At 45.7% G+C, this 9,831-nt stretch overlaps 1 protein-coding gene across 1 annotated transcript in view; it reads right to left on the bottom strand.

Annotated features, from left to right (window-relative positions):
• The window catches only part of Pi4k2a (phosphatidylinositol 4-kinase type 2 alpha), a 32,128-nt gene extending 24,119 nt beyond the window's left edge, over positions 1-8,009 (bottom strand). Inside the window, exon 1 of the mRNA XM_005352295.2 lies at positions 7,527-8,009. Within this exon, the coding sequence (XP_005352352.1) occupies positions 7,527-7,958 (432 nt within the window). The 5' untranslated portion in view covers positions 7,959-8,009. The remainder of the gene's footprint in view (positions 1-7,526) is intronic.
• Positions 8,010-9,831: the final 1,822 nt, after the last annotated feature.

The raw sequence follows: 9,831 nt of genomic DNA, 5'->3' as shown, positions 1-9,831 counted from the left end.
TTTGGTTTTTCGAGACAGGGTTTCTCTGTGGTTTTGGAGCCTGTCCTGGAACTAGCTCTTGTAGACCAGGCTGGCCTCAAACTCAGAGATCCGCCTGCCTCTGCCTCCCGAGTGCTGGGATTAAAGGCGTGCGCCACCACCGCCCGGCAAGAATAAGTTTATTCTTAAAGTCAAACTCATTTATTGGTAAAAGTAAAATACAAACCATATTATAAGTATTTGTAATTACTTTTTATTTAAAGACACAGTCTCACTATGTAGCCCTAGCTGGCCTATAACTTATTATATAGACCAGACTAGTTGAACTCACAGGAATCTGTCTGCCTCTGCCTCTGCCTCCCCAGGGATGAAACCACACCCCAGCAAGGAATTACTTTCTTATCCAGAGGGGCACGCCAGTCTCTGTGCTCATCCTGAACACAGTCTCTGGAAAGCAGAGCAGCAGCCACAGCCTCTCAGCCGTGAGCAGGGCTGCTGAAACAACTCACCAGTGTAGCTCGCAGCATGCAGCCTCCAGTGAGAGGGGGTAGAGATATTCCAGATACCGGGGAGGGCTGAGAAGTACTGGGAATAAATTAAACTCTTCTACTTAAAGAAAGCAGAACTTAGCCGGGCGATGGTGGCGCACGCCTTTAATCCCAGCACTCGGGAGGCAGAGACAGGCGGATCTCTGGGAGTTCGAGGCCAGCCTGGTCTACAGAGCTAGTTCCAGGACAGGCTCCAAAAACCACAGAGAAACCTTGTCTCGAAAAAAAAAAATTAATAAAAAAAATAAAAAATTTAAATCCAGTATTTAGCTAAGAAAGAAAACGACTGACTTTTCTCATCCTTTTTTCTCCCTAGATAGCCAATTCCTCTGTTAGACCCCAAATGTATCAGTTTGGTACCAATTTTAAAAGCATTTTTTCTTAATGGCCACTTACTAAACTCCCTGTTTAATGAAGAATAATGCACAGAAACCTGAAATAGTAGTGGTCTGTGAATAAAAACAGAACTGCACCAAGAACTGTGGTTCGTTGGGTGCCAAATGTAGCAAGAATAATAAAAACCCAGAGACAGAATTGGGGTTCAACCCGAAACCCAGAGCAGCCAAGCAACTAGGGAAGTATCACCTCTACCAAGGCTGAGTGACTATAGACTAAGCAGTAAGAGCCTCTATCCCCTCCCATTTTATATTCCCTCTAGCGCTGGGATTAAAGGCGTGTGACTTCCTAGAACTGGAATTAAAGGTGTAGAGCACCACTACCTGAATTTGTTTCTGCATTGATCTTGTGGAACCCAGGGTGGCCTTAAACTCACAGAGATCCGTCAGCTTGTCTCCGAAATCCTGGGATTAAAGGTATATGTCACCATTGCCTGACCTCTAGTGGCTTTAGTTTTGCTTTTGGTCTTCAGATAAGATTTATTTATCAAAATTCAAATAATATACCACTACAAAGAACCAAAAAACTTCTTACTAGTTGGTGTTGGAACTCACAACCAATTCCTGGAACCTAAGTTTCAGATGGCTAACTAACCAGCAACATATTTGCAACCCCAACTACCCACCAGAAAGACTGAAGATCACTGGAGCCCTGGGGTACAAAGATCCGCCTGCCTCTGCCTCCCGAGCGCTGGGATTAAAGGCGTGCGACACCACCACCCGGCACCAGACCACTGACTTTTCATACCTTCCTTGGTTTTCAGGGTTTCAGTATCTCACATCATGTGATCTCTTCACATCTCTGCTCTACACACAAAGGGAAATGAGACTAAGAGCAGATAAACAAAGCCTAAAGTTATTATGAACATACTCATTCCTAAGTCCTCAAGAGAAAATTTCAGTGAGCCCTGGGCCATGCTCTAAGAATGACTGTGCACTGCAAACTATTTTACTCATAACTTGGGCATGCGATAGATCCTTGTACCAGACGGCAGATAAAGCTTAAATTCTCATGACCTACATCCATATGGGAAAGAGAGCATTCATTATATCATTTAAGTGTTTTGCTCCTTAAGATTTGGTGATGGCTATCGATATGGTTCTTAACCAAGTGGAGGGATGGGAGAATTCTTTCGGATGGATGTCGGCAGAGAACTTGAGGAAGCCAGTCCGATCCTACCGCACTGGTTCTGGGAACTGGATTCAGGCCCTCAGGCTTCGTCATCAGCACCTTCTACTGAGTCCTCTGACTGTCCCAATTTCACACACATAACATTTTCTCATGAAAATGACATCTTTTGCTGTTTTTCAAAAATTCATATGTTGAATGTGTTTCTTCTGCACATACAAATAAGAAAAAGCCTTTGTAAAAATGCTATTTTTAGAGGCATATGCACACATACACTAAGTAAACAGACTTAAAAAAATAACATAGGCAGGGCATGGAGGTGTACACCTTCAATCCCAACATTCAGGAGGCAGAGGTGGTCAATCACTGTTGAGTTCCAGGCCAACCAGGCCTATACAGTAAGCCCCTGCTTAAAAAAAAAAAAAAAATAAGCCGGGCGATGGTGGCGCACGCCTTTAATCCCAGCACTCGGGAGGCAGAGGCAGGCGGATCTCTGTGAGTTCAAGACCAGCCTGGTCTACAGAGCTAGTTCCAGGACAGGCTCCAAAAGCCACAGAGAAACCCTGTCTCGAAAAAAAAATAAATAAATAGATTAAAAACAAGATGGAGTGGTGATGAAGACCTTTAATCCCTGCAAGGCAGAGGCAGATGGATCTCTGAGTTAAAGGCCAGCCTGGGTCAAAAAATTCTAGGTCTGGCAGGGCTACATAGTGGGATCCTGTCTCCAAAAATCAATCAATCAAAGAAATGAAATGCATATATATGTATAAAAGTATATATAATTTACATACATATATATTTTTTAAGTTGAAAATAACTGATATGATATAAAGTTCCTAGATGGATATCCCTGCAGACACTGCAATTGGTAATTTTATGCAAAGACTAAAGAGCATTAGTTAATGAATTGCTATTCTCAGTGGTTATGAGAATATCATATCAAAATTATACTACTTCTGCCTTACACAACACCATGTATCCAAGAAAGCCTACTATAGAGGTCAATGGGCATAAAACTGTGAAAGAGGACAAAACGAAGCCAGTCATGAAGGAACACACCTGTAACCCTAGGAACTCAGGAGGTGCAGGCAGGAGAATCAAGAGTACAGAGTCTTTCTCGGCTAAATAGCTAGACTGAGGTTAGCCTGGGCTACCCGAGACCATTTAAAAAGAGAAACAAAAAATGGCTTTCCAGGAAAAGAAGAGAGAGAAGGAGGCCTAAGGGATAATGAGTGTTGATTTAGTATTAAAAAATATAATAAATATAGATACATGGGTGTGAAAACTTTGCCTCAGTAGTAATAAAAATAAAGCCATCATTTGTGTGTAAAAAAAAAAAAGAGAGAAACAAAAACAAAAGAGAAAAATGGAGAAAACTCTTGACTATGTACCTGCTAAGTACTAGGAACTACCTACCTGGGGCTTTCATGTGTGATATCTCACTTCACCCCATCCCCCAGAGACAGGGTCTTACTTTACTATGTAGGCCTGGCTGGCCTGAAAGGCATTATATAAATCAGGCTGATCTGAGATCCACAGAGTTCCGCCTGCCTCTGCCTCCTAAGGGTTGGGATTATAGGCCTGCACCACCATGCCTGGCTCATTCATCTTCTTTAACAAGTTAGGCCATAGAGGAGTAATGCTGAGGAGATACCTCTGCAGCTGAGTGAACATGAGCTCTGAAGACCAAGGATGTAAAGTGAGGAAGGGTAATGTGAGCACACATCACCATGACAACTTCTAATCTAGCATTTTCCATTTTACTGTTCCAGGTCCTAACTTGATCATCCTGTGGCAGAAACTACCATAAACTGGGAAGTGAAATCAAGGCTGTCATAGAGAAGAATCTCTCAGAACAAGCTAGAGTCCTTGCTGCTCTTCTGGAGCGCCTGAGCACAATTTCCAGCACCCACATCAGGTGGCTTCCACCTGCCTGCAGCCCTGGTTCTGGGGCAACCAACACCCACTTCTGATCTCCCTGGGAACTCACACAAGTGGCATACTAACATGCAGACACACTCATATATAAAATAAATTAAAATTAAAATAGGCTGGGCATGGTGCTGTACACCTTTAATTCTAGACATAACGAGGCTGGGTCAACACAGTGAGTTCCAAGCCAGCCAGGGCTACATCGTGAGATCTTGTCTCAAAAACAAACAATAAAAAATTAATTTTAAAATATTAAAAAAGATATTTCAGATTGTTCCAAAAGTAGTTATTGCACACACTACTGGTCCTCCTCTTTCCCCTTCTGCCTAACATAAGACATCTAATTTATCTTGTAGGCAAGATAAAGACTACAACTCCCAGAAACTAACTACTACAACCATGTCCTGGACAATAGGATGTAGGCAGAGAAATCTGGTGCAACTTCTAGGAAGGGCCCAAAAGGGTGGAGACACATTCTTTCTCTCCCTTCTTCCAATGGCTGACAAACAAGTAAACTTGAGTAGCCATTTTAGAAGATGCAGTGTAGGCCACATGCTAAGTACAGCTCTGAATATGGTTCTGAGAAGCTTAAAGACTTACTTTACATTTAAGATAAATATACCTTTTTTGCCATTACTATTTTAAAATATCTATCACACATAGGCAAGTCCAATACTAACCAACAGCAAAGCTAAAATGAGAAACCATAAATTCAGATGCCTGACTTCCAGGAGTCAGACCTCGGGAGCCAAGAAACCTGCCTTACTAGGGAAGGGATCTTGTGCAAATCAATGTCACCTGTGGAGATAAGACAGTACCCACTTCTAAGGTGGTTATGAGGGATGTGTTAGCATTTATAAAGCATTTAAAAACAGTGCTAGCATAAGGGTAAGCACTATTTAAGCATTAATTAAATAAATACAGGCAGTGGTGGTGCACGCCTTTAATCCCAGCACTGGGAGGCAGAAGCAGGTGGATCTCTGGGAGTTCAAGGCCAGCCTGGTCTACAAGAGCTAGTTCCGGGACAGGCACCAAAGCTACAGAGAAACCCTGTCTCGAAAAACCAATAAATAAATAAATAAATAAATGCCTTTGGTACTGATTCTAAGGTGAAAATACCAACTACAGTGTGTCTGTGGGCCAGTCTATCCTCCCCCACAAGCATTTAGGAAGCGGCCCCCTATCCTAAACCACATTTTCAATGGGAGCAGACCAATCATACATCTGTGTGTAGATTTTTACCTCTAACAGAGAATAGTGGCCAGGAAATTAAGAGACTGGGCTCCTGAACACCATCAAAAACAATACAACAGGAACAAAAGCCCTCGGCCTATGGTCTGGCCTCTGCGTATGTACTGAGGTGACCCAAGTGACAGATCCCACCTATCAAAGTGCTAGATCATTTCCCAGCTGATCTGACATACTACTTCTTTTTTTAAATGGTTTTTCAAGACAGGGTTTCTCTGTGTAAGAGTCCTGGCTGTCCTAAACTCACTCTAAAGACGAGGCTAGCAGAACTCAGAGATCCACCTACTTCTGCCTCCCAAATGCTAGGATTAAATGTGTGTGCCACCATCACCCAGCACTGACATAAGTCTAAATGAGAAAAAAAAATCTTACTATGGCTATGAAAAGATCTAGCAACATGCTAACTATTAACCACCTGCTTCCAAACACAACTAATACCTTAAAGCACATTCTGTGCCGTACTCTCGTCTGTCCGTCCCCCTCAAAAAAGGGAAAACCTGGGGCTGGAGAAATGGCTCAGTGGTTTAAGAGCATTGCCTGCTCTTCCAAAGGTCCTGAGTTCAATTCCCAGCAACCACATGGTGGCTCACAACCATCTGTAATGAGGTCTGGTGCCCTCTTCTAACCTACAGATATACACACAGAATATTGTATACATAATAAATAAATAAATAAATATTTAAAAAAGGGAAAACCTTGCTGACTTGTTTTGTTGTGCTGGGAGCTGAATCATGGACCTGCATATTCTCAAAGCTTTCTCCAGTCCAGTTTATACAAACACAGTGGACAGAATTGCTCTCACATTTTGGTAATCTTAGGGACAACTCTGGGTGAATAGATTAGTCAATGAACTCTGTCAAGAGCTGCAATTACAGCCCTCCCTGGCCACTTAAACACACAACAGCATGCTACCCATCTAAAGAGACCACATGGGGGCTGGAGAGATGGATCAAAAGCTAAGAGCACTGGCTGCTCTTCTAGAGGACCCACGGGTCAGTCCTCAGCACCCACAAGACAGCTGACAACCATCTACAACTCCAGTTCTAGGGGATCCAACACCCCCTTGGCCTGTCCCAACATCAGGCATGCACATGGCACACAGACACATAAATGCAGGCAAAGTACTAGTACACATAAAGTTCTAAATTTTAAAAGAAAACTTTAAAAATTCACACAAAAAAATACAAGGGACCAGCTTCATAGTGGTGACACATGCTTTTAATCCCAGCACTTGGGAGACAGAGGCAGGCAGAACTCTGAGCTCAGGTCCACAGAGTGAGTTCCAGACCAGCCAAAGCTACACAGAGAAACCTTGTCTGGGGGGGGGGGTACAAGGGAATTTTGAGGTAATTTTAACACCCATTATTTTAATACATACAATAGTACATTTTAAAAATAAACCATTTGAAATTGAAAATGTCAACAGGTAAGACCAGACATTTCTTGACCTACTAGACCTTTAATAGCTCTGGTCTGATCTGTGTCCAAATTTTTAAATTCTTATTAAGTTCTCAAAAGGATAAAGTCACTTCTCAACTGCCCTGGTCATCTCATGCCCCATGTTACCCTATTTCCAAACCCCCAGTACACAAGCAGGGGACAAAATAAAGGTCAGCAAAACTCTGCCTTAGCTAAGCAAACTGCTGATGGGTTTGGAAGAAATTAAAGGGCAGGAGACAGTCTCCTGTAGTTAAAGCTCCGCGTTCTAAACCGAGGAACCATAAGCAACGATGCGAACCTTTTCCCAGAGTGAGCAATAACCAGGACAGCTGACACTGATGAGCCCACCCACGCTGTCACCAATGACTTAATAAGAAACTTGGGATCCCGACACAGACAACCCCACAACACAGAGGTTGGAATTAAATCCTCAGAGCCCGTGATGTGTCAACTGACCCACAGAACAGGGAAGCACTGCTTTGGGCCAACGTAGGAAAAATAAAATGGGAACGAGAATAAGCCTAAGGCCCCGAATCTGGAGGCAATGGCCGGATGTTTGTCCCAGCAGTTTGAATCTAAAGGACCGACTGGAAAGTAGGATCGGTCAGCACTTCTCTGCCCGATATCTGGTCAGTTTCCTCTTTTCACTTTCCGCTCACGCTTCCCCATCAAAAAGGTTCTGATTGATTTCTTCATCCTGAGAGGTTTCCCCATATCTAGTCCCCAGAAGCATCCCCCATACGGCCGGAGAGCGCTGACGCTGAAGTTTCTCTTTGGCACCCTTTCGATTTCCCTTCTCCCCAGTCCCGGGGCGCCGTTCCCGCTACGCCCGCGCCCCCACACCCCCACGCTCACCCCCTGAGAGTCCTTGACGAAGTAGCTTCCGCTGGAGCCCTGGTAGATGCGCTCGGGATAGATGCAGCACTCGATGGCCACCTCGGCCTGCCGCACCACCACCTCGAACTCGGGGTCCTCCGGGAAGTCGTTCCGCTCGCGGTGGGTCTGAACAGAGTGCGCCGCCGCGGCCGCCTGGGCGGCCAGGGCCTGGGCCTGCGCAGCCACCGTGTGGTTCTGGCCCTGCGCCGCCGCGCCCCGGGCCCGGTCCAGCAGAGGCTGCCGCTCCCGGTCGTGGCCGGGCGAGCACGGAGGAGACGGGCCGGAGCCGGCCGCCGCCACGCGGACCGCGCCCCCGGGTACCTGCGGAAAATGAGCTCCCGAGCCCGACGGGAAAGTGTACTCTGGGGGTTGTGCCCGCTCGGGGGACACTAGCGGGCTAGTCTCGTCCATCCCTCAGGCCGCGGGCTCGGGGACCCGGCGCGCTCCACACCAGCGAGCTCGCGGCCACGACCAATCCGCGGCACTCCCCACCTCCCGCCTGGCCAACCAGGGCGCGGTGCCGCCGTAGCCCCGCCCCCAGCCTGCCCTGTTTACTTGGCGACGCGTAGGCACGGCCCCTCGCTCTCAAACAGGGGCCAATCAGAACCTGCTCCTACGCAATCACGGCCTCCACAGCTTTAGCGTCACCTTCTGTGAAGACTGCGCATGTTCCAGGAGACAAACTCGGGTCAGGCACGCCTTCTGTCCTTAGCCCCGCCCCAACTTCCAATTGGCAGCCAGGTTGTCGGACGCTTTCCTAAAAGCTCCTTTCTTAGTCACTTGTTAATTGAGTGCCAACGATGAACTGGCTGTGAAATTGCAAAATGCCATTTTTGTGTCAATAAGCACAAAGAATTGAGAAGACAACAATGAAGGTGCCCCACTCACCCCAAGCTATCTCATAACTTTAAAATCCCAGCCCTCTTGCAATTTACAAAGTGTCTGAGCCAATGATTCAACGCTTTATCTGATCATTGAGGAAAGCTTTGGTTCCTTGAAACTAAAAAGCTCATGACTTTATTCACATCAATGTCTAGACACAGTTGGTGCTCGTTTTCATTAGTAAAAGGAAGAAGAAAATAATTCCTCTGTTCTCACTCTAGATAAACACCATCGGGAGACAGTCACAGATAAATAGTTTATAGACTTGAAATTAGGTTGGCGAGTGAGTGAAAACTGTATCCAGAGCCTGTATTAACAGCCAGCTCCTAAAGGAAGAAACTGGATCACTGACGGGAGAAGAAAGAAAGGAAAGAAACACCTTACTCATAATGCATTGTCAAAAGAGGAAAAAGGCTAAAGCTTAATTAGGACAGCCTGCTTGGCTGGAGGGGGGGGCGGAGCAGCAGCGGGCATATGAAGGATAGATACCAAGAGCTTGGAAGGAGGGCAGGGGTGTGTGGTGGAGCAAACTCCACATCAAACACCTCTGTTGTAGAAAATTATTTTAAGGTGTGTTACTTTTGTTTATGCTGCACTTGTTTAACCCTGTGAAGCTGTGATTCTTTGCCTGTCTAAAACATGTGATGATCTAATAAAGAACTGAATGGCCGATAGTGAGGCAGGAGCAAGGGAAGGTGGGGCTGGCAGGCAGAGAGTATAAATGGAAGGAGACACGAGGAAAAAGAGGAGCAAAGGAACAGCGAGAGAACAGGAGAGGAGGATGCTAGGGGCCAGCCACCAAGCCAGAAAGCCACGGAGTAAGAAGGAAAGTAAGATGCACAGAAGTAAGAAAGAGAAAAGCCCAGAGGGAAAAGGTAGACGGTTAATTTAAGAAAAGAAAACCTGGCCGGGCGGTGGTGGCGCACGCCTTTAATCCCAGCACTCGGGAGGCAGAGGCAGGCGGATCTCTGGGAGTTCGAAGCCAGCCTGGTCTACAAGAGCTAGTTCCAGGACAGGAACCAAAGAAAGCTATGTAGAGATGGCTCAGCGGTTAAGAGCATTGCCTGCTCTTCCAAAGGTCCTGAGTTTAATTCCCAGCAACCACATGGTGGCTCACAACCATCTGTAATGAGGTCTGGTGCCCTCTTCTGGCCTTCAGGCATACACGCAGAAAGAATATTGTATACACAATAAGTAAATAAATAAATATTTTTTTTAAAAAAAGCTACGGAGACCTTGGGAGCTCAGTCCAGTGCTCCAGTGTGGGTCTCTGTCTCTATCTCCATACATCACCAGATGAAGGTTCTATGGCGATATGCAAGATATTCGTCAGTATTGCTATAGGATAGGGTCATTTCAGGTTCCCTATCCTCAGCTGCCCAAGGAACTAACTGGGGACATC

The sequence above is a fragment of the Microtus ochrogaster genome, chromosome 8 (genome assembly GCF_000317375.1).
Source record: "Microtus ochrogaster isolate Prairie Vole_2 chromosome 8, MicOch1.0, whole genome shotgun sequence".
NCBI classification, from domain to species: Eukaryota; Metazoa; Chordata; class Mammalia; order Rodentia; family Cricetidae; genus Microtus; species Microtus ochrogaster.
Note: the sequence above shows the minus strand (reverse complement) of the source record. Positions and strands in the feature narration are given on the sequence as shown.